Source organism: Melozone crissalis, unplaced genomic scaffold, assembly GCF_028551555.1.
Source record: "Melozone crissalis strain CALT ecotype California unplaced genomic scaffold, PUWL_Pcris_2 ptg000150l_1, whole genome shotgun sequence".
In the NCBI taxonomy this organism is placed as follows: domain Eukaryota; kingdom Metazoa; phylum Chordata; class Aves; order Passeriformes; family Passerellidae; genus Melozone; species Melozone crissalis.
The window spans coordinates 730,274-757,062 of record NW_026535921.1 but is presented as its reverse complement, the minus strand read 5'-3'; the positions used below and the strand labels follow the sequence as shown (position 1 = coordinate 757,062).

At 52.2% G+C, this 26,789-nt stretch overlaps 1 protein-coding gene across 1 annotated transcript in view; it reads left to right on the top strand.

Moving 5' to 3' along the window:
* The window catches only part of ASXL2 (ASXL transcriptional regulator 2), a 57,750-nt gene that overhangs the window by 4,617 nt on the left and 26,344 nt on the right, over positions 1-26,789 (top strand). The window contains exons 2-4 of the mRNA XM_054293488.1: positions 16,896-16,978; positions 20,042-20,044; positions 26,638-26,746. Coding sequence (XP_054149463.1) covers positions 16,896-16,978; positions 20,042-20,044; positions 26,638-26,746 — 195 coding nt within the window. The remainder of the gene's footprint in view (positions 1-16,895; positions 16,979-20,041; positions 20,045-26,637; positions 26,747-26,789) is intronic.

The window sequence follows — 26,789 nt, the reverse complement described above, 5'->3', positions numbered from 1 at the left end:
AACCCAAATGGTCCCAAAATGAACCCAAGATGAACCAAAATGGTCCCAAAATGAACCCAGGATGAACCAAAATGGCCCCAAATGAACCCAAGAGGAACCAAAATGGCCCCAAGATGAACCAAAATGGCCCCAAAATGCACAGCCAGGCACGGGGTCTGTCACTGGGATCAGTTCTGCTCCATTTGCACCTTGCAGTTCATTGTCCCATTCCAGCTTTAGCCCCTGCAGTCCCATCCTTGTTTTTCTCTCTCCTGTTTGTGCTCCTGGGCTGAGATTTGGGTCATTTGTCCTTGGTGCCCAGCTGGAGCAGGAATTGTTTTGTGTCCCTGCTCTGTGCCCAGAGCTCACCATGCCCTGGTATGAAACCCAGACCCACACACCAAAGCAGCACAGAATGGGAAAAACAGAAAAGCCAAAGCTGAGGCACCGTGGGCACCCTGTGCCAGGGCCTGCCCACCCTGCCAGGGCACAATTCCTCATTCCCAAGATCCCATCCAGCCCTGCCCTCTGGCACTGGGAGCCATTCCCTGTGTCCTCCTTCTCCATCCTTTGTAAATTCTCTCCATCTTTCCTGTTCACCCCTTCAGGCCCTGCAGGGCCACCCTGGAGCTTTCCCTTCCCCAGGTGAGCAATCCCAGCTCTCCCAGCCTCCAGCAGAGCTGCTCCATCCTCTGCTCACCTTGGTGCCTCCTGTTCTCCACAGCTCTCTCTCCTCCCTGATTGTTCCTGGGAAACGTCTGGGGGCTGCTGTGGAGCCCAGCAGGCTCCTCCTGGAGAGCCTGGCAGGGTTTGTCACAGAATGAGCTGATACCTGAAGCTGGTAAAGCCTTCCTGGGTTGTTTTTGTTTTTTTTTTTTTCCTGGAGGTGATTGTTTGTTGCTCTCTTGGGCTTTTTGGTGGTACTTTATTTTGTTTGTAAGGCCCTGGGGGTTATCACAGCTCCTTCCCTGATCCCAGGCTGTGGCCAGGGATGAATTTCCAAGGCAGACACGGTGCTGAGGTGAGGGCTGCTCTGTCCCAGCTGTGAAATGCCTTTGCAGAGGTTTCTGAAGGCCAGGGCAGGTGGTGGCCCCAGCTCTGACCCAGCTCTGTGTGTGCTGCCAGGGAATCACCTTGGCACTGCTTCCAGGGAAGCAGCTCCTGCCTGGGCAGGGCTTGGCACAGAGCCTGGCACACGTCCATGGAGAAGGGCACTCTGCTTCACTCCTTACTCACACACATCCCCAGGCAGCTGCAGCTCTTGGAGGGATTTTTCCTGAATTTTTTTCAAGTTTTTCCTGAAGGATTTCAGGAAAATCAGGTGCCCCCCACTGCGTGCTGGAGATCTCCTGACAGGAGAGACCTGGAGGGGATGGAGCTGGGGAGGGAATGGAGCCCCAGGAGGGGCTGAGGGAGCTGGGGAGGGAATGGAGCCCCAGGAGGGGCTGAGGGAGCTGGGAAGGGAATGGAGCCCCAGGAGGGGCTGAGGGAGCTGGGAAGGGAATGGAGCCCCAGGAGGGGCTGAGGGAGCTGGGAAGGGAATGGAGCCCCAGGAGAGGCTGAGGGAGCTGGGAAGGGGCTCAGCCTGGAGAAAAGGAGGCTCAGGGGGGACCTTGTGGCTCTGCACAAGTCCCTGCCAGGAGGGGACAGCCAGGGAACAGGGACAGGACAAGGGGGAATGGCCTCAGGCTGGGCCAGGGCAGGCTCAGGGTGGACACCAGGAGGAATTTCTGCATGGAAAGGGTGCTCAGGCCTTGGCAGGGGCTGCCCAGGGAGGTTGGCAGTGCCCATTCCTGCAGGTGTCACCTGGATGTGGCACTGAGTGCCCTGGGCTGGGGACAGGGTGGGGATCAGGCACAGCTGGGACTGGATGGGCTGGAGGGATTTTCCAGCCTCAGGGATTCTGGGATTCTCTATCTCCCTTCCAACTGACACCAGCAGCACCAGGAGGGTGAGGTGGCTCAGAAGATTCAGAACAATAAAATCTACTAAATAATCCCCAGTGGATGTGGCACTGGGTGCCCTGGGCTGGGGACAGGGTGGGCATTGGGCACAGGTTGGATTGGATGCTTTGGGGGGATTTTCCAGCCTCAGGCACTCTGGGATTCTCTCACTTCCCAGTAAAGCCAGATTGCAGCTCTGGGCTCAGCTGCATCCTCTGCCACCTGCACTTCTGCTCCTGGCAGTTGTAGTGAGCTGAAATCTGCTTTGAGCTCGTCCTGGGCATCTCTAACACACAAATGGAGGCTTAAAAATGGTTCCTGTGTGGAGACAGGACCTGTGCAGGGTGAGGGGGAAGTGTAATCCCCTCTGCTGGCTGCAGCAAAGCAGCAGACTACAAAATCCTCCTTCCAGTCACAACAATCCCATTATTGGCCTGCTGTTTGCAACACTCATTTCCAAGTTCCTTTGCTCCTGCTGTGAATTTTAACCTCTTGGAGGGCTCTGAGGTGCTGCAGATGCCACCCCTGCAGCTGTGGCTGTGCAGGTGCTTGCTGGAGCTCGGTGAAGCCCATTTTTCATAGGTGGGGCTGCTTTGGTTGTAATTACAACTCCAATTAGCAGCACAGCAGTTCAGCAGCTGCCCCCCGGGCTGGCTCTGGGCTTGGCAGGGCTGCCCACCTTTCCCAGGGTGGCAGAGCAGCTGGAAGAGCCCTGGGATGTGCAGAGCAGGGAGAGGTGGCTGTGCCAGCAGGGGAACCCCAGGGGTGCCCCCAGTGCCTCTGCCAGCAGTAATGCTGTGAAAATTGAAATTCCCAGGTGGAAATGCGGGCAGCTCTTCTCCACTGCTGTGCTCCAGGAGAGAAACTCAGAGCTGGTGAAGGATCCCAAAGATATTCCCTGTATTTTATAGAGTCGCAGTTTGGGTTGCAAAGGAGCTTAAATGTGCTCTCATGCCATGGCAGGGACACCTCCCACTGTCCCAGGGTGCTCCAGCCCCAGTGTCCAGCCTGGCCTTGGACAATTCCAGGGATGAAACAGCCACAGCTGCTCTGGGAATTCCATCCCAGCCCCTCCCCACCCTCACAGGGAACAATTTCCTTGTTTAGAGCCATAAATGTGCTCTAAATGTAGGTGTGGATTTGGCCACAAAGCTCAGCCACACTTTTGCTTGGTCTGTCTCGTGAGAAATGCTACTAATTTTAAAAAATTTAAAAGGTTTATTAAAACCTTATCAAAAAATACAGCAGCGGACTGAATAGAGAAAATAGGCACCTGGAGCAGAGGATTTTCTCACCATGTCCTTACCCACACATTGAGGTTTTACTTTTTAACCCTTTAGCCCCTCCCAAAGTTGTGTCCATTGACTCATTTTTGTTGTCCAGTGGTGGAGTTTAAATCCCTAAATCTTGATTGGATGTCAGGATGCCAAAGTGACAATCCCACCCTCCCAAAATCCCAAACCCAGGGCACCCCCTGATAACAACACAAGGGGGGTAAAAGATAACTATAAATATAAAACTTCTCCTAACATATATTTACCTTTTTTAAGGTGATATTTACCTTTTATGATGATATCTACCTTTTAATTGTGAATCAACCATGGCATCACTCATCTGTCACCGTCTGGTTCCTGGGATTTGGGCAGGTGGGGGATAAAAGAGAACTATTAATCTGTAAAACTACTCCTAATATATATACAGGATATTTACCTTTTAATTGTGAGTCAACCATGGCATCACTCATCTGGCACAGTCTGGTTCATGGGATTTGGGCAGGGGGGGTAAAACAAACCTATAAAACTTCTCCTAACATGTGTACATGATATTTACCTTTGAATTGTGAGAGTCATTCATGGCATCACTCATCTGGCACAGTCTGGTTCATGGGATTTGGGCAGGGGGAGTCTGGAGCTGCTGCAGCCCTGGGGCAGCTCCTCCTGCTCAGGCTGTGCTCTCCTCCCCAGGCAGCTCAGCCCTGCCCCTGAGCATTGCAGGGCAAGGCTTTTGCAATCTAAAACCCAAATCAGTGGTGTTTCCTGGTGTAAAACCCAAATCAGTGATGTTTCCTGGTATAAAACCCAAATCAGTGATGTTTCCTGGTATAAAACCCAAATCAGTGATGTTTCCTGGTGTAAAACCCAAATCAGTGATGTTTCCTGGTGTAAAACCCTAAATCAGTGATGTTTCCTGGTGTAAAACCCCAAATCAGTGATGTTTCCTGGTGTAAAACCCTAAATCAGTGATGTTTCCTGGTGTAAAACCCCAAATCAGTGATGTTTCCTGGTGTAAAACCCAAATCAGTGATGTTTCCTGGTGTAAAACCCAAATCAGTGATGTTTCCTGGTATAAAACCCTAAATCAGTGATGTTTCCTGGTGTAAAACCCCAAATCAGTGATGTTTCCTGGTATAAAACCCAAATCAGTGATGTTTCCTGGTGTAAAACCCTAAATCAGTGATGTTTCCTGGTATAAAACCCAAATCAGTGATGTTTCCTGGTGTAAAACCCCAAATCAGTGATGTTTCCTGGTGTAAAACCCAAATCAGTGCCCAAATCAGTGATGTTTCCTGGTGTAAAACCCCAAATCAGTGATATTTCTTGGTATAAAACCCTAAACCAGGGATGTTTCCTGGTGTAAAACCCCAAATCAGTGATATTTCTTGGTATAAAACCCTAAACCAGGGATGTTTCCTGGTGTAAAACCCCAAATCAGTGATGTTTCCTGGTGTAAAACCCAAATCAGTGATGTTTCCTGGTGTAAAACCCCAAATCAGTGGTGTTTCCTGGTGTAAAACCCCAAATCAGTGATGTTTCCTGGTGTAAAACCCCAAATCAGTGATATTTCTTGGTATAAAACCCTAAACCAGGGATGTTTCCTGGTGTAAAACCCCAGGCTTGGTTTGTCTTGGGGGGACCTTAGGGATCACCATGTGCCACCCCTTTGCAGCAGCTGCAGGAGGTGGAAATGCACCTGGTCACAGCTCTTTGGTGGCTGGGACAAGTAAATCAAATTAATCAGCTTCTGGTAAATGTGCTTAGATGTGCTCTCAGGAGGGGTTTGTGATTTCCTCTGCCATATCTCATTGGCAGGGCCAGAATTGATTCTTTGGTTATATCCAAGTCCTTTTCCCTTATTGCCTTTCTCCTGAACTCTGTCCAATCTGTGTGGAATGGTTCTGAGTTCTGTCCATTCTCTCATGGAATGGTTTTGGGTTCTGTCCAGTGGAATGGTTCTGAGTTCTGTCCATTCTCTCATGGAATGGTTTTGGGTTCTGTCCAGTGGAATGGTTCTGAGTTCTGTCCATTCTCTCATGGAATGGTTTTGGGTTCTGTCCAGTGGAATGGTTCTGAGTTCTGTCCAGTCTCTCATAGAATGGTTTTGGGTTCTGCCCAATATTTCAGGGAATGGTTTTGAGTTCTGTCCAGTCTGTCATGGAATGGTTCTGAGTTCTGTCCAATATTTCATGGAATGGTTCTGAGTTCTGTCCAATATTTCATGGAATTATTTTAAGTTCTGACCATTCTATTCTGGAATGGTTTTGAGTTCTGTCCAATGCAATAGTTTTGAGTTCTGTCCAGTCTCTCATGGAATGGTTTAGAGTTCTGTCCAATGGAATAGTTTTAAGTTCTGTCCAATATTTCATGGAATGGTTTTGAGTTCTGTCCGTTCTGTCATGGCATGGTTCTGAGTTCTGTCCAATGGAATGGTTCTGAGTTCTGTCCAGTCTCTCATGGAATGATTTTGAGTTCTGTCCAGTCTCTCATGGAATGTTTCTGAGTTCTGTCCAGTCTCTCATGGAATGATTTTGAGTTCTGTCCAGTCTCTCATGGAATGATTTTGAGTTCTGTCCAGACTCTCATGGAATGATTTTGAGTTCTGTCCAGTCTCTCATGGCATGGTTCTGAGTTCTGTCCAATGTTTCATGGAATGTTTCTGAGTTCTGTCCAACGGCATGGTTTTGAGCTCTGCCCAGTCTCTCATGGAATGGTTCTGAGCTCCCTTTGGAGGGTGTTGGGGTTCAGGGAGGTTCAGGCTCTCTCCTTCATCCTGCTCTCATGTGCTTGCATCTGATTCTGCATCAGAAGTAGAAAAATCATTGAGTCTTTATCTGTCTCTGGTAATCCCGGGGTTGTTTTTTCCCATGGCATGTTTATGAAAAGAGGGAAATTCAGATTGTGTGGCCCAGGCTGAGATGATGATGTGAAAATTCAAATTGTGGAGACCCCTTCCCCTTCCCCCTCTCAGAGATTCTGCAAGGAACAATTTCAGTTCAAGGGTTTGGCTTGGAGATGATTTGTAAATAAAACCAGTAACAGACTGCTTTTATTTACAGCCTCAGCACACAGGACACTTCCCTTAAATGTGCTTCAAATGTCATTTCTTGTGACACTTCCCTTAACAGGGCACCAAATATCCTTCAAATGTCATTTTTGTGACACTTTAGGCCACTGAGGCTTCCTGTCTATCTTTGAGCTGCTGTTTCCTCGAGGTCTGTGGGCAGCTTTTTGTGTTTTCCAGCCTTGAAAGGAAGGGATGAGGGCTGAGGTTTCCCCTGTGCTCCAGATGGGAAAGAATATTTATCTCTAAGTTGTGAGTTTGATAGTATTTTATTAATACTGGCTCAGTCAATGAGCAGCACACAATGGGAAATGGTGACAATGGGAAATGGTGACACTGGTGACAATGGGAAATGCTCCAGCCCCGTGCCAGCTCCATGGCTGAAGGCAGGCACTGCTGCAGGGCTTGAGCTCAAACATGAATTTATTTCAATATTGACAGCTCAGTGTCAGAGCAGAGCTGCAGGTCTGCTTCGTGTGAGCCCCAAATCCCTGTGCTGTGGGGGCAGCCTGAGTGGACAGCCAGGAGTGGTGCAGGTCTGTCTTAGGAATAATAATTACAACTGATAATTATCTCTTGCTGGTAATTCTTTATTAAATTAATTAAATAAAACAACAGGAACACTGGAATCTCCAAGGGAAAAAGGACAGTTTAATTTCTGACTCCAGCATTTATAGATTTTCAAAAGTGACAGTGGATTGGAGGATGACAGTGCCACCTCTCCAGTGACACTGGACAAACCAACAGTCCATCGAATGTCTCCTCCTCCAGAAAAGAATGTAAAAGAATGAGTTATTTACAGAAAATGTGTGAGAAAGTTCTTCACAAGAATGTAAACATCACAAGGCTTAGAAGAACTTAGAAGAGCAGGGTGACAGATAATTCACTTTTAGATCCCCTGTACAATGTTCTCAAACCCTCAGGGATGGCACAGAGGGGTTTTTGGGAAAGGCCACCCTGTTAGTGCCCCCAAGAGACACAAATCCCTCTCCCACGTCATGCCCACGTTGTTCCTGGTGTTGTACTCCAGCCCCACCTTGGATCTGATCCAGTTTATCTGCTGGGCTGAACCCAGGGATGTGAATTCGGGGGTGTGAATGTAGGGGTGTGAATTTAGGGGTGTGAATTCAGAGATGTGAAATTCAGGGGTGTGAATTCAGGGATGTGAATTTAAGGGTGTGAATTTGGGGGTGTGAATTTAGGGATGTGAATTCAGGGGTGTGAATTTAGGAATGAATTTAGGAGTGTGATTTCAGGGGTGTGAATTGAAGGGTGTAAAATCAGGGATGTGAATTTGGGGATGTGAATTTAGGGATGTGAAATCTGGGTTGTAAATTCAGGGGTGTGAATTCAGGGATGTGAATTCAAGGATGTGAATTTAGTGATGTGAATTCAGGGATGTGAAATCAGGGATGTGAATTCAGGGTTGTGAATTTAGGGATATGAATCTAAGGATGTGATTTCAGGGTTGTGAATTTAGGGATATGCATTTAGGGATGTGAATTTAAGGATGTGAATTCAGGGATGGGAATTCAAGGATGTGAACTCGAGAGTGTGAATTCAGAGGTGTGAATTCGGGGGTGTGAATTCATGGTTGTGAATTCAGGGGTGTGAATTCAGGGATGTGAATTCAGGTGTGTGAATTTAAGGGTGTGAATTCAGGGATGTTAATGTAGGGATGTGAATTCAAGGGTGTGAATTTAGGGTTGTAAATTCAGGGATGTGAATTCAGGGATGTGAATTCAGGATGTGAGTTTAGGGATGTGAATTAAGGGATGGGAATTCAGAGATGTGAATTCAGGGATGTAAATTGAGGGATGTGGATTCAGGTGTGTGAATTAAGGATGTGAATTTAAGGATGTGAATTCAGGGGTGTGGATTCAGAGTTGTAAGCTCCCAGGCCAGAAGCTCTGAGTGCTTTTTAGGGGGTCACTCCTGCTTTTCCCCACAAAAATCCATCCTGGCCAGCAAACCTCTCCTGGCCCTTGGGGCTGCTGTAACCCTGTTGGGATTTTTCCAAACTGAGGAGCTGGGCTGGATTCCTGTGGGTCTCTTCCAGCTCAGGATATCCTGTGATTCTCTGGAGCTGTTTGTTCTCCACGTAGAGCTGGGCTTGTCCAGGAGCTGGAGGAGGTTTGGAGGCTGGTGGGAGCTCAGGGCAGGTTCAGAATGCTCGTGGAGTCTTCTGGTTGGACAAGTTTTCCACTGATCCAGAAACTGAAGAAGCACCTCAGTGTCCTTGTGGACAGCTATTTGAAATGAAACATCAGAAATCAGAAAGTTTAGAGGGCAGGGATGGATGGGAAAATGGGAATTGGGAATTGTTCCCTGGGAGGGTGCCCAGAGCAGCTGGGGCTGCCCCTGGATCCCTGGCAGTGCCCAAGGCCAGGCTGGACACTGGGACAGTAAAGGCTGGGCAGGGATGTCCCCAAGGAAGGAGGTGGCTCTGGGATCTCCCATTTGAGCAGGGATGTCCCCAAGGAAGGAGGTGGCTCTGGGATCTCCCAGCTGAGCAGGGATGTCCCCAAGGAAGGAGGTGGCTCTGGGATCTCCCAGCTGAGCAGGTTCCCGTCCATGTCCCCAAGGAGGGAGGTGGCTCTGGGATCTCCCATTTGGGCAGGGATGTCCCCAAGGAAGGAGGTGGCTCTGGGATCTCCCATTTGGGCAGGGATGTCCCCAAGGAAGGAGGTGGCTCTGGGATCTCCCATTTGAGCAGGGATGTCCCCAAGGAAGGAGGTGGCTCTGGGATCTCCCAGATGAGCAGGTTACTGTCCATGTCCCCAAGGAGGGAGGTGGCTCTGGGATCTCCCAGATGAGCAGGTTCCCATCCATGTCCCCAAGGAAGGAGGTGGCTCTGGGATGTCCCAGATGAGCAGGTTCCTGTCCATGTCCCCAGGGAAGGAGGTGGCTCTGGGATCTCCCATTTGAGCAGGGATGTCCCCAAGGAGGGAGGTGGCTCTGGGATGTCCCAGATGAGCAGGTTCCCGTCCATGTCCCCAAGGAGGGAGGTGGCTCTGGGATGTCCCAGATGAGCAGGTTCCCGTCCATGTCCCCAAGGAGGGAGGTGGCTCTGGGATCTCCCAGATGAGCAGGGCCTGTCCATGTCCCCAAGGAGGGAGGTGGCTCTGGGATCTCCCAGATGAGCAGGTTCCCGTCCATGTCCCCAAGGAAGGAGGTGGCTCTGGGATCTCCCAGATGAGCAGGGCCTGTCCATGTCCCCAAGGAAGGAGGTGGCTCTGGGATGTCCCAGATGAGCAGGTTCCCGTCCATGTCCCCAAGGAGGGAGGTGGCTCTGGGATCTCCCTCCCCTGCTGCTGCTCCAGCCCCCTGCCAGCCCTGTGCCAGCTCAGTGTGAAATGTGCCCTTTAGTGGCACCTGGCTCCTGATGGCACAGGATTGTCCATCCCTCCCTGACCTATTTCTGCCTAATTCCTGGCCAGCATTTGCCTAATGGGATGAGTGGAGCAGATCCTGCAATCTGGGTCAAGTCCTTCACCCCCCCGGGGCTCCTGTAGTGTTTTCTGGGGGTGACTGAGCAGCAATTTCACATCCTCTGGGGTTTTTTAGGGCTGACCCGCTTGTGTGCCAGGCTGGCATTGCAGGGTGATGCCCTGCTGGCAGCAATTGGGCAGCTTCTCCCATCTCCATGGTGGCTGCAGCTGGAATTCCCTCCTGGATGTGAGGCTGAGGTGGAACCAGATGATCAGGTTTTGCTGCCTGGCCTTGCAGAGCTTGTCTGGGCCAGGTGGGAGCTGCTCAGCTGCTGTGCATTCGTGGATTCAGGAAGTTTAGGTTCTATTTCCAGGAAGGAACCCGAGTGGAAGTGCTGCTTGTGTTTATAACATCAGTTTTAAATCCAGTTTTAAATCCTTCTTTGTATAAGGGAATTATCAACAGGACGAATTCCAAAGTGCATTTTTGCCAAAGCTTTCCTGGGCTGAGGTTCTCCTTCACATCCAGCTGTGGAGGATCAGTGGATTAAACCTTGATGGGCTGATAAAAACTCCTCCAGAAAACCCCAACCACTTCAAACAGAGGTTTTAATTGTGAACACTGCCTGATCCATGTTTATGTGGGCAGCACTTGCATCGCTCAGAGCTTTCCCAAATGCATCGCTCAGAGCTTTCCCAAATGCATCTCTCAGAGCTTTCCCAAATGCATCGCTCAGAGCTTTCCCAAATGCATCTCTCAGAGCTTTCCCAAATGCATCTCTCAGAGCTTTCCCAAATGCATCGCTCTGAGCTTTCCCAAATGCAGCAGGAGTGTGGTCAGCTCTTTCATTGACAATGAGCTTGGCTCAGTTGGCCAGAGCTGGGTTTCCTCTCAGACTCTGTAGGATTTTATTTCTTTACACACAGTGACTAAAGAAGGATTTTATTTCTTTACACACAGTGGCTAAAATGACTCGGGTGGAAGATCTGATGTGGGATTAAAAGGGCAGAGGAGAGGGCAGAAGCTCCCCAAGGTGTATCAGCTCTTTACAGGTGCACCTGTTTTGTTGGGAGTCTCTTTAATCCTCGTTCCTGGTTCTCCTGGAGCAGCCTGTGTGGCAGCAGGAGTGTGAGCTGCTTTGTTTGTCTGGCGTGAAACATTTCCTGGAGAGCACAGAGAGGCTGTTGGCAGGGCAGGGCACCCTGGGCTGGGCTGGCACCTGCTCTGGCCTTGCCCTGCACAAGGAGCTCTGATCCCGGGCTGGCAGAGCCCCCAGCGAGCCAGGACAGCAGCTGGGGGAGCCCAGGGCCATGGAGGGTGGGAAAGGCTCCAGGAGCAGGGAGTGCAGCCTGGTGACGGGGTCTGTGCCCTGTGCTCTGAGATTGGTGTGCTTTGGGGGGTCTGGGAGCCATCTGTGTGCTTTGGGGGTTCAGGGATCCATCTGTGTGCTTTGGGGGGTCTGGGAGCCATCTGTGTGCTTTGGGGGGTCTGGGAGCCATCTGTGTGCTTTGGGGGTTCAGGGATCCATCTGTGTGATTTGGGGGGTCTGGGAGCCATCTGTGTGATTTGGGGGGTCTGGGAGCCATCTGTGTGCTTTGGGGGTTCAGGGAGCCATCTGTGTGCTTTGGGGGGTCTGGGAGCCATCTGTGTGATTTGGGGGGTCTGGGAGCCATCTGTGTGCTTTGGGGGTCTGGGAGCCATCTGTGTGCTTTTGGGGTTCAGGGAGCCATCTGTGTGATTTGGGGGGTCTGGGAGCCATCTGTGTGCTTTGGGGGTTCAGGGATCCATCTGTGTGATTTGGGGGGTCTGGGAGCCATCTGTGTGCTTTGGGGGTTCAGGGATCCATCTGTGTGCTTTGGGGGTTCAGGGAGCCATCTGTGTGCTTTGGGGGGTCTGGGAGCCATCTGTGTGATTTGGGGGGTCTGGGAGCCATCTGTGTGCTTTGGGGGTTCAGGGATCCATCTGTGTGATTTGGGGGGTCTGGGAGCCATCTGTGTGCTTTGGGGGGTCTGGGATCCATCTGTGTGATTTGGGGGGTCAGGGATCCATCTGTGTGCTTTGGGGGTTCAGGGATCCATCTGTGTGATTTGGGGGGTCTGGGATCCATCTGTGTGATTTGGGGGGTCTGGGAGCCATCTGTGTGATTTGGGGGGTCTGGGATCCATCTGTGTGCTTTGGGGGTTCAGGGATCCATCTGTGTGCTTTGGGGGGTCTGGGATCCATCTGTGTGCTTTGGGGGGTCTGGGATCCATCTGTGTGATTTGGGGGGTCTGGGAGCCATCTGTGTGATTTGGGGGTCTGGGATCCATCTGTGTGATTTGGGGGGTCTGGGAGCCATCTGTGTGATTTGGGGCTTCTGCAAGCCATTTGTGCGCTTTGGGGGTTCAGGGAGCCATCTGATGTGTGCTTTTGGGGTTCAGGGAGCCATCTGTGTGATTTGGGAGTTCTGAGAACCATCTCTCTGTGTGTTTGGGGATTCTGGGATCCATCTGTGTGCTTTGGGGGTTCAGAGAACCATCTGTTGTGCGCTTTGGGGGTTCAGGAATCCACCTGTGTGCTTTGGTGGTTCAGGGATCCATCTGTGTGCTTTGGGGGTTCTGGGGACCATCTCTCTGTGTGTTTGGGGATTCTGGGATCCATCTGTGTGCTTTGGGGGTTCAGGAATCCACCTGTGTGCTTTGGTGGTTCAGGGATCCATCTGTGTGCTTTGGGGGTTCAGAGAACCATCTGTTGTGTGCTTTGGTGGTTCAGGGATCCATCTGTGTGCTTTGGGGGTTCTGGGGACCATCTCTCTGTGTGTTTTAGGGGTTCAGGGATCCATCTGTGTGATCTGGGGGTTCTGGAAAACACCTGTGTGTTTGGGGGTTCCAGGAGCTATCTGTGTGTTTGGGGGTTCAGGGATCCATCTGTGTGTTTAGGGGTTCAGGGAGCCATCTCTCTGTGTTTTTGGGGGTTTAGGGAGCCATCTGTGTGCTTTGGGGGTTCTGGAAAACACCTGTGTGTTTGGGGGTTCCAGGAGCCATCTCTCTGTGTGCTTTGGGGGTTCTGGAAGCCATTTGTGTGTTTAGGGGTTCTGGGAACCATCTCTGTGTGCTTTAGGGGTTCTGGGATTCATCTGTGTGCCTTGGGGGTTCTGGGATCCATCTGTTGTGTGCTTTGGGGGTTCAGAGAACCATCTGTTGTGTGCTTTGGGGGTTCTGAAAGCCATCTGTGTGCCTTGGGGTTCTGGGAACCCTCTCTCTGTGTGTTTTAGGGGTTCAGGGAGCCATCTCTGTCTTTGGGGGTTCAGGGAGCCATCTGACTTTTAGAAATATATCCTGAGTCCATCATGGGGACACTCAGGGCAAGAGAGACCTGCAGGGGCTGGAGCGTGTCCAGGGAAGGGAATGGAGCCCCAGGAGGGGCTGAGGGAGCTGGGAAGGGAATGGAGCCCCAGGAGAGGCTGAGGGAGCTGGGAAGGGAATGGAGCCCCAGGAGGGGCTGAGGGAGCTGGGAAGGGAATGGAGCCCCAGGAGGGGCTGAGGGAGCTGGGAAGGGAATGGAGCCCCAGGAGAGGCTGAGGGAGCTGGGAAGGGAATGGAGCCCCAGGAGGGGCTGAGGGAGCTGGGAAGGGAATGGAGCCCCAGGAGGGGCTGAGGGAGCTGGGAAGGGAATGGAGCCCCAGGAGGGGCTGAGGGAGCTGGGAAGGGAATGGAGCCCCAGGAGAGGCTGAGGGAGCTGGGAAGGGGCTCAGCCTGGAGAAAAGGAGGCTCAGGGGGGACCTTGTGGCTCTGCACAAGTCCCTGACAGGAGGGGACAGCCAGGGGACAGGGACAGGCCAAGGGGAAATGGCCCAGGCTGGGCCAGGGCAGGCTCAGGTTGGATTTGGAACAATTCCCACCTGGAAAGGGCTGTCCTGCCCTGGCACAGCTGCCCAGGGAGGTTTGAGGTGCCCATCCCTGGAAGGATTTCAAAGCCCTGTGGATGTGGCACTTGGGGACATGGGGCAGCGGTGGCCTTGGCAGTGCTGGGCAATGAGTTGGACTTGGTGATCTCCAAGGGCTTTTCCAGTCTAAAGGATTCTGTGGTTCTGGGAATCTCCTGGAGAGCAGGGACAGCTGGCAGAGCTGGTTGATGTTCCCCTGTGACCTTCCCAGAGCAGCCCAGCAGGGTTTGCAGGGATCCAGGTGGGGGTGGCAGGAGGCCAGACCTGTGCAGCCTCACCCTGCTGGGCATTGAAGGGTTAACACCTGGGAGAGGTGCAGGGACAGAAATGGAGCAGCTTTTCTCCCCTCTGCCCTGGCTGAGGTTCCCTGGTGGAACTCAGCCTTCACTGGGGACAAATGAATCAAATTTGATTAATTTGAGCCACATGGAGCACGTCCAGGGAGGGAAAATTGGGATAACAGTGCCCAGGAGGAAAATGCCCAGTCAGAGTTTGGTGTGGTGGAAATGGCCCTGAGCTCCCTGTGGATGGATCTCAGCTTCACTCCTCTCCTGATTTCACCTGAAAAGGTGAAAGCACAGATGGAAATGGAGATATCCTCCATTTCTGGCATTCTCTGGGCTGCCAGCTTTGGGTGAAGCTTCAGGCTGGGTGAAGTGTCCTGGGCAGAGCTGTGTGATGGGAACCAAAAGCTGCTCTGGCCTGGCTGACATCTCTCTGCAAACACCCCGGAGCTCTGCATCCTTTGCTGTGGAGTTTCAGTAGAGCTGAGGCTGTGGCAGTGCCAACAAATCCCACTTCCATCTCACAGAGCAGCTGGGGCTGCCCCTGCATCCCTGGCAGTGCCCAAGGCCAGGCTGGCAGGGCTTGGAGTCACCTGGGATGCTGAAGGGTCCCTGTCATGGCCCTGGATGGGCTTTGGGGGTCCCTATCCACCCAAACCAGCCCATGGTTCTGTGAAAGTCAGGCTTTAACAGCATTAAAGAGATTTTCCAGGATGAGGCCATCAGCTGGAGCATCCAGAGCTGCATGCAGGGATTTGTTCTGGGAGCAGGGAGGAGCTGCAGCTCAGCAGGGCCTGGCAGAGACTTTCCAGGAGAGCTGGACTGGGATAAACTGGGGATCCCTGAGGGACTGGGATAACCTGGGGATGCCTGAGGGAATGGGGTAACCTGGGGATGCCTGAGGGAATGGGATAACCTGGGCATGGATTCCTGAGGGAATGGGGTAACCTGGGCATGGATTCCTGAGGGAATGAGGGGAATGGGATAAGCTGGGGATCCCTGAGGGAATGAGGGGACTGGGATAAACTGGGGATCCGTGAGGGAACTGGGGTAACCTGGAGATCCCTGAGGGAATGAGAGGATTGGGATAACCTGGGGATGGATCCCTGAGGGAATGAGGGGACTGGGATAAGCTGGTGATCCCTGAGGGAATGGGATGACCTGGGGATCCCTGAGGGGACTGGGATAAGCTGGGGATCCCTGAGGGAATGAGTGGACTGAGATGGGCTGGAGATACCTGAGGGAATGGAATAACCTGGGGATGGATCCCTGAGGGAATGAGGGGACTGGGATGAGCTGGAGATCCCTGAGGGACTGGGATAACCTTGGGATGGATGCCCAAGGGAATGAGGGGCAGGGTCCTGCAGGGCTGGGGGTTCTGCTCAAGAGAGGAGGGCGAACTGCTCCTGTCCTTCTGCAGCGTCCCCCTGGGTTTGTGCTGAGCCTAAGTCAGGCCTGGCCTTTGATGTGCTGGGCTCGGGTCAGAGCTGATGATTAAGAGGAAACGAGGCATTTCCTGCCCATCCCCCTCCCCAGCACGAATATGGCCCGAAATGTCCTGAAATATCCCGGTGACGTGTGGTGAGTGGCATCTGCCTGCTGCAGCAGCTCCTGCAGCTGCAGCCCTGCCTGCCGGAGCCCTGCGAGCAGCTCAGGGACCCCAGGGGCTGGGGCAGGGCTGGCGCTGGGGCACTTCAACAAAAAACCCATTTTGGGGGCCACACTTGGGAACTTGGTGTGTGCAGAGGGTTTCAAACAGCCCCTTGCTGGAGCTGTGCGTGCTGAGAATTTCAGATTTTCTGTGCTGGGAATTTCAGATTTTCTGTGCTGAGAATTTCAGACTTTCTGTGCTGGGAATTTCAGACTTTCTGTGCTGAGAATTCCAGATTTTCTGTGCTGAGAATTTCAGATTTTCTGTGCTGGGAATTTCAGACTTTCTGTGCTGACACACTCTGACCCCCAGGAGAGCACTGCATTTGACCTGAGGCCGTGGAGAAGCTTCTAGAATTGATTGAGAGCACTGGGATTGTGGGTGTGGAAGAGTTTGGGGTTTTAGAATATGGTAATGAATATGGGGCAGGATGGAGGTTTTAGGAGGGAGGCTGGTCCTTCTTCACCTTCCTCTCCTTTTTCTTTACCTCCTTCTCCTTCCTCACCTTCTTCTTCTCTTTCTTCTTTACTTTGTTGTTGTTCTTCTTCTCCCTCACCACCTTCTCCTTCTCCTTCCTCACCTTCTTCTCCTTCTTCTTTACTTTGTCCTTTTCCTTCACCTCCTTCTTCTCCTTCTTCTTCTCCTTCTTCTTTACTTTGTTCTTCTTTTTTCTCCTTTCTCACCTTCTTCTTCTCCTTCTTCTTTATTTTGTTCTCCTCCTCCTTCATTACCTTCTTCTTCTCCTTCTTTATCTTATTCTTCTCCTTCTTCTCCTTCCTCACCCTCTTCTCCTTCTTCTCCTTCTTCTTCTCCTTCCACTTCTTCCTCACCTTCTTCTCCTTCTTCACGTTCTTTATGAATTTGGGTGGTATTTTGTAACTGGACAGAAAAGCCCACCCTGCAGTCTTTGAGGGATCAGTTATTGAGTTAAAAGTGAAAATAATTTAGGTGTCATTTCTTAATTAGATAATTTAGCCTTAAAAGACCTTGTACAAGAGATAGTTGGTCATTTTGTGCCTTGTTAGTGAAGAACTGCAGAACTCACTGCTGTGAGACTGTAACATAAATAAAAATGATAAATACCTAAAATAGAGGTTTTGGTGCTGCTGGATAGAAATTCAGAATGCAAAGGAATAACTGCCATTAAATGGAGGTTTTGGTGCCGCTGGATGGAAATTCAGAATGCAAAGGAATAACTGCCATTAAATGGAGGTTTTGGTGCAGCTGGATGGAAATTCAGAATGGAGAGGAATGACTGCCATTAAATGAAAGTTTTGGTGCAGTTGAATGTAAAATCAGAATGCAAAGGAATAACTTCCTCTCCATCTGCTCTTTCTTGCCAGGTCCTGGAGAAATATCCCAACACACCCATGAGCCATAAAGAGATCCTTCAAGTTATCCAAAAAGAAGGACTTAAGGAAATCAGGTGAGTTGAGTAAAGCAGGAAAACCCTCTGGTGCTCTGCTTCCAGCTTGGCGTTAACCAGTTTGCTGTTAACTCCCAGCTCCTGAGGAGTTTTGGGGCTGAAATATTTCAGGTTTGGAGTCTGGGTCTTGTCAAGTTTTAAACATTTTCCACAAATCCTGCAGTGGGACAAGCTGAGATCTTGTCCCTGTGTTGGATATTGCTCATATTGGATGTCTGGGGTGGGACAGGGCACGATTCCTAATTCCACCAGCACAATCAGAAGTCAATTATTTCTTAATTACAATACACTATAAGCATTTCTTTTTTATAAAACCATGCTTTAAAACTTATTTCTATTTCCATTTCTGTCTCATATCTATCCTATTTCTATTTCCATTTCTGTCTCTTATCTCTCCTGTATCCTATCCAATATCTATCCTATTCAATAGCATTCCTAAATCAGCATTTATTACCTCAAAATTTACATACAAATGCACTTCTATCATGTTTTAAACATTTTTTACAAATCCTGCAGTGGCACAAGCTGAGATCTTGTCCCATTGCTCATGTTGGGTGTCTGGGTGGGACAGGGACACCCAGACATTCCTCCCTGAGGAATCACCAGCCTGGCTTCCCTCAGATTCCCCCTGAGTGATGTTTTTGGAATGTGGGTTTGCTGAAATGGCCATAAAAACCCTCTTGGGGTTTTGCTGTGCGGGGTTTCCTGCTCACAGCTGGGCTTCTGTGCACAGCCAGGGGAAAGGGGGAATTTTTGGGAGCATTTTCCCTGTGGGATGGTTCAGTGTTTGAGTTCTTGGGGTTGGGGCTGCAGCAGGGAGGGCTCCAGGCAGTCCCTGCAGCTCCCAGTGGAATTTGGGTTTTTCTGGAGCCCCTGGAGCTGCTGGGGAGAGCCCAGAGAAGCCCCTGGAGCCAGGCTGGGAGAGCTGGGGGTGAGAGGAGAGGGATCCAGAGCCTGAAGGGGCTCCAGGAGAGCTGCAGAGGGACTGGGGACAAGGGATGATTTCAGTGCCTGAGTTGGCAGAATCCATAATTAATAAATGCAGGGCAGAATGTTGGTTTGAAATGTAGTAATTCAACAAGAGCATTGCCACAGAAAGGTTGGGTTGTTAGCACTGGCAGGGAGGATTAAATACAGTTATTGTGTGTAGGGGAAACCCATCAGGTGATTTTGTGCATTTCCCTCTCCCAAAGATGTGAAATCCATAATGACAGAATATTTGTGCATTTCCCTCTCCCAAAGATGTGAAACCCATAACTAACAGAATATTTGTGCATTTCCCTCTCCCAACGGTGTGAAACCCATACCTGACGGAATATTTGTGCATTTCCCTCTCCCAAAGGTGTGAAACCCATACCTGACAGAATATTTGTGCATTTCCCTCTCCCAAAGGTGTGAAACCCATACCTGACGGAATATTTGTGCATTTCCCTCTTCCAAAGGTGTGAAACCCATACCTGACGGAATATTTGTGCATTTCCCTCTCCCAAAGGTGTGAAACCCATACCTGACGGAATATTTGTGCATTTCCCTCTCCCAAAGGTGTGAAACCCATACCTGACGGAATATTTGTGCATTTCCCTCTCCCAAAGGTGTGAAACCCATACCTGACAGAATATTTGTGCATTTCCCTCTCCCAAAGGTGTGAAACCCATACCTGACGGAATATTTGTGCATTTCCCTCTTCCAAAGATGTGACATCCATACCTGACAGAATATTTGTGCATTTCCCTCTCCCAAAGGTGTGAAATCCATACCTGACGGAATATTTGTGCATTTCCCTCTTCCAAAGGTGTGAAACCCATACCTGACAGAATATTCCCCTTCTCTCACCCCAGCCCAGGCTGGCTGTAGCAGTTTTTGCTGTTTCCCCAGGATAAAATGGCAGAGAAATTTTCACTCTTACAAGGACTTGGCTGCAGCTCCTTTATAGGATAACCCAGCCCTGGTCAGGGGCTTCAGGGACTGAAGGAAACATAACAAATTTTAATTTCTGCTTTAAAAAACAAGTGGGAGAAGGAGAAGTGTGGGCTGGAACCCTCTGTAGGTGAGGAACCTGAGAGCTGAAAACACCAGAGCTGAGGCCCCAAAAATTCCCTCACTTTGGGGTTTCTCTTCAGCACAAACTGGTGATTCTGTAGCACCAATACAGAGGGGATCCCAAAACCACCTAAATTTTAACTCCAGCCCCCAAAAGCCTCAGAGGGAGGAGTTTCTGTTCTGATCCTGCCCTGGGATCAGGAGCTGCTGGTTCCATTCCCTGGGCATGAGCAGGACCTGTGCACAGCACCTGGATCCCACAGCTGGAAGGGCTGCAGAGGGGTTTCCTGCCAGCCAGGACTGCTCATGCCCCAGCCTCTGATGTTCCTGCAGCTCAGATGAGGTCCTGGTGATAGATCTTTAATTAGAGCTGTTAATTAGTCAGGTTCAGTGTGTTCTGAGAGCTTTGTGGTGAGCTCCACACTGATCCCCATCCCCAGGTTTCTGCTGGGCTCTCAGTGCTCCAGGTGTGGCTCCTGAACTGCATCTCCCTGTGATCCTGCATCTCCCTGTGATCCTGCACCCATTCCTGCTCTGGGGGTGCTCCAGGAACCCCCAAATCCTGGTGTGCCAGCCAAGATCCCCCTGGGGGTGCTGCTGGTGCAGAGTGAGGCACTGAGGTGCTCTGGGGAACCCCAAAATCCTGGTGTACAGGCAGAGATCCCCCTGGGGGTGCTGCTGGTGCAGAGTGAGGCACTGAGATGTCCTGGGGACATTCCAGGAACCCCAGAATCCTGGTGTGCCAGCCAAGATGGGCACTGGTTTCCATTCTTTGGTTGGGCACTGGTTTCCATTCTTTGGTTGGGCACTGGTTTCCATTCTTGGGGAGCCCACGGGTCACCCCTGGGCTAAGGAAGCTCCTGCTCCATTGCCCTGGGAGTTTGGGGTGCAGTGCTGAGCTGGGAGCCGGGCAGAGAGGGGGACAAGGAGTAAGTTCCTACTCCATGGTGTTCCCACGCAGGGGGGCACATTCCCAGGGCCCACCTGGCTTCCACAAGATTCATCCCCAGGTGAAGGTGGCAGGAGGTTCCACACGGGAGCTGTTCTGGGGGCACCTGGCAGGTGTCCCTGTCCCTGATCCCCTGTCTCCTGGGACCCCAAACCTGGCATGTGGTTCTGGTTGAAGGCACCTGGCAGGTGTATCCTGCCTCCCCTGGGATCCCAAAGCCCTGAGATCCCAAACCCTGGGATCCCAAAGCCTGGGATGTGCAGGGAGGCACCTGGCAGATAAATTCTGCCTCTCCTGGGGTCCCAAACCCTGGGATGGGGTTCTGGTGGAAGACACCTGGCAGGTGTATCCTGCTCCCCCTGGGATCCCAAACCCCTGAGATCCCAAATCCCTGGGGTGTGGTTCTGGTGGAAGGGGAGGCACCTGGCAGGTGTATCCTGCCTCCCCTGGGATCCCAAAGCCCTAGGATCCCAAACCCATGGGATCACAAACCTTGGGGTTTGCTTCTGATGGAAGGGGAGAGGTACTTGGCAGGTGTATCCTTCCTGCCTCTCCTGGGATCTCAAACCTTGGGATGTGGTTCTGGTGGAAAGGGAAGCACCTGGCAGGTGTATCCTGCCCCTCCTGAGATCCCAAAGCCCTGGGATCCCAAAGCCCTGGGATCCCAAAGCCCTGGGCTGTGGTTCTGGTGGAAGAGGGGAAGCACCTGGCAGGTGTATCCTGCCTCTCCTAGGATCCCAAAGCCCTGAGATCCCAAACCCCTGGGATCCCAAACTCTGGGATGTGCAAGGAGGCACCTGGCAGGTGTATCCTGCCTCTCCTAGGATCCCAAAACCCTGGGATCCCAAACTCTGGGATGTGCAAGGAGGCACCTGGCAGGTGTATCCTGCCTCTCCTAGGATCCCAAAACCCTGGGATCCCAAACCCCTGGGATCCCAAACTCTGGGATGTGCAAGGAGGCACCTGGCAGGTGTATCCTGCCTCTCCTAGGATCCCAAAACCCTGGGATCCCAAACCCCTGGGATCCCAAACCTTGGGGCTTGCTTCTGATGTAAGGGGAGAGGCACCTGGCAGGTGTATCCTGCCCTCCTGAGATCCCAAACCCCTGGGATCCCAAACCCTGGGATCCCAAACCCTGGGATCCCAAACCCTGGGATCCCAAAGCCCTGGGATCCCGAACCCCTGAGATCCCAAACCCTGGGCTGTGGTTCTGCTGGAAGGGAGGAGGGAGGAAGGAGGGAGGAGGGAGGGGGTGTGTGTGCATTGGTGACTCCATTGTTTTGCTGAAGTTGTTAAAGGGGTGTTTCTCTCCTTTTTTTGGGCTGCACTCCACCTGCAGAAGGTAAGACCAGACCCAGCACTGCTCGTGTCCAGCTCCTCCTCTCCTAACGCCCCCCCTGCCATTCCCTAACCCAGAGCCTGCTCCTGGGAGTAACCCCGGTGTAACCCCAGAGTAACGCTGTGCCTCCAGCTGGGAACCCCGGGGCTTGGCAGCTCCTTGCTGGCCTTGTCCCTGTCCCTGTCCGTGTCCCTGTCCCTGCTGCCTGGCTGGGGCTGGCTTTGCGTGTGGGTTTTGTGCTGCTTTGGGGCTGCTGCATGTTGGGGAATGTGACCTGGCACAGGAGCTGCCTCCCTAGCCCTGGCACTGCCAGCCCTGGCACTGCCAGCCCTGGCACTGGGGGTGGCTGCACCCTCAGCAAAGAGCTCCTGGCACACAGGGGATGGGGGGGAACAGGGGATGATCCAAAGGGAAAAGTGGGAATTTGTCCCCTGAGTGCCTGTGGCAGCTGGATCCAGGCAGTGAGGCTTTGTGTGGAGCTTCCCTTGGTGCCTTGTGCAGGCTGAGCTGGAGCAGAGGCTGGGCAGAGCTACAGAATAAAGCAGGGATTGATTGAAAGGATCTCCTGCACGGATCCACCTGGGGCAGCACAAGAGCCCAGCCAGGGCTGCACCCAAGGTGAACCAAAATGGTCCCAAAATGAACCCAAGATGAACCAAAATGGTCCCAAGATGAACCAAAATGGTCCCAAAATGAACCCAGGATGAACCAAAATGGTCCCCAAATGCCCGACCAGGCAGGGGTCTGTCACTGTGATCAGTTCTGCTCCATTTGTATCTTGCAGTTAATTAGCCAATTCCAGCTTTAGGTTATCAAGTCCCATCCTTGGTTTTCTCTCTTCATTTGGTTTTCTCTCTTCATTCCCTGTTGTTTGTGCTCCTGGGCTGAGATTTGGGTCATTTGTCCTTGGTGCCCAGCTGGAGCAGGAATTGTTTTGTGTCCCTGCTCTGTGCCCAGAGCTCACCATGCCCTGGTAGAAACCCAGACCCACACACCAAAGCAGCACAGAATGGGAAAAACAGAAAACCCAAAGCTGAGGCATCTCCCTTGGCACTGCTGAACCTTCCCTGGGCTGAGCGGCCTCGCTGGGGACAAACCAGGACATTCCAGCTCCAGACCTTGGTCTGGTCCTGCTGAGCTCCAGAGGTTCTTCAGCATCTCCAGACCCTGGCCAGATCCTGCTGAGCTCCAAAGTCTCTCTCCTGAGGGATGGATCCCACTTTAGAACCTCCTCCAGGACTGCTGGAGCTCAGGGTGGCTCTGCAGGTGGGTTTGGGAGGGACTGGGGAGGAGCAGGAGGTGCTGATGGAGCTGGAGCAAGCAGGAACTCGTCTTTTACACCGTCTGCTTCTCCAAGGGCTGCTCCGAGGTGACCGGTGGGAATTGCCATGGGTGTGTTCCCAGCAAGCGGAGGAGATGGCCTTCGCTGGTAAAATCAGGAGAAAGGGCAATAAAATCCAAAATGGGGAGAAAGGGAAATAAAACTAAAAATCAGGAGTAAGGGCAATGAAATCCAAAAAAATCAGGAGAAAGGGCAATAAAATTTTAAAAAACCACAAGAAAGGGCAATAAAATAAAAAAAAAAGGCAGGAGAAAAGGCAATAAAATCCAAGAAAATCAGGAGAAAGGGGCAGTAAAATAACAAAAAAATCAGGAGAAAGGGCAATGAGATCCAAAATCAGGAGAAAGGCAATGAAATCCAAAAAAATCCGGAGAAAGGGCAATAAAAAAATCAGGATAAAAGGCAATAAAATTTTTTAAAAATCAGGAGAAAAGGCAATAAAATTAAAAATGAGGAGAAAAGGCAATGAAATCCAAAAAAATCAGGAGAAAGGGCAATAAAAAAAATCAGGAGAAAGGGCAGTAAAATCCAAAAAAATAAGGAGAAAGGGCAATAAAATTTTAAAAAAATCAGGAGAAAGAGCAATAAAATAAAAAAAGATCAGGAGAAAGGGCAATAAATCCAGAGAAAACAGAAGAAAGGGCAATAAAATAAAAAAAAATTAGGAGAAAGGGCGGTAAAATCCAAAATGAGGAGAAAGGGCAATCAAATGGAAAAAAATCAGGAGAAAGGGCAATAAAATGTAAAAAAATCAGGAGAAAGGGTCATAAAATTTAAAAAATCAAGAGAAAGGGCAATGAAATCCAAAATCAGGAGAAAGGGCAATGAAATCAAAAAAATCAGGAGAAAGGGCAATAAAATTAAATCATGAGAAAGGGCAATAAAATTTAAAAAAAAATCAGGAGAAAGGGTAATAAAATTTAAAAAAATCAGGAGAAAGGGTCATAAAATTTAAAAAAATCAGGAGAAAGGGTCATAAAATTTAAAAAATCAACAGAAAGGGCAATCAAATCCAAAATCAGGAGAAAGGGCAATGAAATCCAAAATCAGGAGAAAGGGCAATAAAATAAAACAGGAGAAAGGGCAATGAAATCCAAAATGAGGAGGAAGGGCAATCAAATCCGAGTGGCCACTGCTGCATTATGGCCACAAGAACCCCTGCAGTGTTCCAGCCTGGGCCCAGAGTGGCAGCACAAAGGGACCTGGTGCCAGCAGCTGGACACGGGCCAGCAGAGTGCCCTGGTGGCCAAGGAGGTCACAGTGCCACCTGGCCTGTGGCAGGGATGGTGTGGCCAGAGGAGCAGGGCGGTCGTTGTGCCCCTGTGCCTGGCACTGGTGAGGGCACACCTGGAGTGCTGTGCCCAGTTCTGGCCCCGCAGGTTGGCAAGGGCGTTCCCAGGAGATCCTAGAGTGTGTCCAGAGGGGGCAGCGAGGCTGGAGAGGGGCTGGGAACACAAACCCTGTGAGGAACCACTGAGGGAGCTGGGGGTGGAGAAAAGGAGATTCAGGGGTGCCCCCATCACCCCCTGCACCCCCTGAAAGGTGCCTGTGCTCAGCTGGGGCTGGGCTCTTTCTCCAGGAGCTGACAGAACCAGAGCACACAGCCAAAGGGGAATTTAGGCTGGATATCAGGAAAAAGTTCTTTACAGCAAGGGTGATGAAGTTCTGGAATGTTCTGCCCAGGCAGGTGGTGGATCCCCATCCCTGGGTGTGTTTAGCAAAGCCTGGATGTGGCACTGGGTGCCAGGGCTGAGTTGAGGTGCAGGTTTGGTCCCTCTGTCCCTCCCTGGGGACACAGCTCCCATGCTGGCCCAGCCTGGCCTTCCTCCTGCCTGCAGCAGGATGGGTTAAAAGCCAACCAACATTTGGGGTTCTGCGTCCAGTTTGGGGTTCCTCTGTCCATTTTGGGGTTCTGTGTCCAGTTTGGAGGTCCCTGTGGCCTATTTGGTGTTCTGTGTCCAATTTGAGGTTCTGTGCCCAGTTTGGGGTCCCTCTGTCCAGTCTGAGGTTCTGTGTCCATTTGAGATTCCTGTATCCAGTTTGGAACTCCCTGTGTCCAGTTTGGAGGTCCCTGTGTCCAGTTTGGGGTCCCTGTGGCCAGTTTGGGGTTCCTCTATCCAGTTTGGAGTTCTGTGCCCAGTTTGGAGGTTCTGTGTCCAGTTTGGAGTCCCTGTGCCCAGTTTGAGGTCCCTGAATCCAGTTTGGGGTTCTGTGTCCAGTTTGGGGTCCCTGTGTCCAATTTGGAGGTTCTGTGTCCAGTTTGGGGTCCCTGTGCCCAGTTAGATGTTCTGTGTCCAGTTTTTGGTCCCTCTGTCCCTCCCTGGGCACACAGCTCCCCGGCTGGCCCTGCCTGAGCTTGCTCCTGCCTGCAGCAGGATGGGTTAAAAGCCAACAAAAACCCCAAAACCCCTGCAGCCCTGGTGGGAAGATGGATCTGGGATTGGGGAGCTCCCCCTTCCCAGGGGGAATTGCACCCTTGGTTCCCATTTGGTGCCCCACAAGCCCAGTTCCAGCAGAACTTGGGTGTTTTTTTGGGAAAAAACCCCAACACAACTCTGAATCCTTCTGGAACCCATCCTCAGCTCACCCCAAAGCTGCCCTGAGCCTCCCCCAGAGCTGGGGCTGCTTTGGGGTCTGTCAGAGGAACCTGGCAGGGGGTTTTTGGTTGCTTTTGGCCAGGGCTGCAGCAGCCACGCACTGCTTCCCCCCCAGGATTGCAGCAGCCATGCACTGCTTCCCCTCCAGGGCTGCAGCACCCATGCACTGCTTCCCCCCCAGGATTGCAGCACCCATGCACTGCTTCCCTCCCAGGATTGCAGCAGCCATGCACTGCTTCCCCCCCAGGATTGCAGCAGCCATGCACTGCTTCCCCCCCAGGATTGCAGCAGCCATGCACTGCTTCCCCCCCAGGATTGCAGCAGCCATGCACTGCTTCCCTCCCAGGGCTGCAGCAGCCACGCACTGCTTCCCCCCCGGGGCTGCAGCAGCCATGCACTGCTTCCCCCCCAGGGCTGCAGCAGCCATGCACTGCTTCCCCTATTGCTGCTTGTGCCGCTGCAGCTTGCATTCCCTGGGAACAGGGCTGGGATTGGGGCTGGGAGGCTGGGGCTGGGGCTGGGCTGTGGGGCTGGATCTGGGCCCCCTGCCCATGCTCTGTGGGGCTGCCTGGGGGTATGGGGTCAGATCTGGGCTCCTGCCCATGCACTGTGGGGCTGGATCTGGGCTGTGGGGTCGGATCTGGGCTGTGGGGTCGGATCTGGGCTGTGGGGCTGGATCTGGGCTGTGGGGTCGAATCAGGGCTGTGGGGCTGGATCTGGGCTGTGGGGCTGGATCTGGGCTGTGGGGTCGGATCTGGGCTGTGGGGCTGGATCTGGGCTGTGGGGCTGGATCTGGGCTGTGGGGTCAGATCTGGGCTGTGGGGCTGGATCTGGGCTGTGGGGCTGGATCTGGGCTGTGGGGTCAGATCTGGGCTGTGGGGCTCCCTGGGGTCTGTGGGGTCAGATCTGGGCTGTGGGGCTGGATCTGGGCTGTGGGGCTGGATCTGGGCTGTGGGGCTCCCTGGGGTCTGTGGGGTCAGATCTGGGCTGTGGGGCTGGATCTGGGCTGTGGGGCTGGATCTGGGCTGTGGGGTCGGATCTGGGCTGTGGGGCTGGATCTGGGCTGTGGGGCTGGATCTGGGCTGTGGGGCTCCCTGGGGTCTGTGGGGTCGGATCTGGGCTGTGGGGTCAGATCTGGGCTGTGGGGTCAGATCTGGGCTGTGGGGCTGGATCTGGGCTGTGGGGTCGGATCTGGGCTGTGGGGCCGGATCTGCGCTGTGGGGCTGGATCTGGGCTGTGGGGTCAGATCTGGGCTGTGGGGTCGGATCTGCGCTGTGGGGCTGGATCTGGGCTGTGGGGTCAGATCTGGGCTGTGGGGCCGGATCTGCGCTGTGGGGCTGGATCGTGGGGCTGGGGTCCCAGGGGACACTCACTCCCCGGGGTCTCTTGCAGCGGGACGTCCCCCCTGGCCTGCCTGAATGCCATGCTGCACACCAACTCCCGCGGAGAGGAGGGCATCTTCTACAAGGTGCCAGGCAGGATGGGCGTCTACACCCTCAAGGTGAGTGCCAGGGGGAAAATGGGCACCTACACATTGTCAGGGC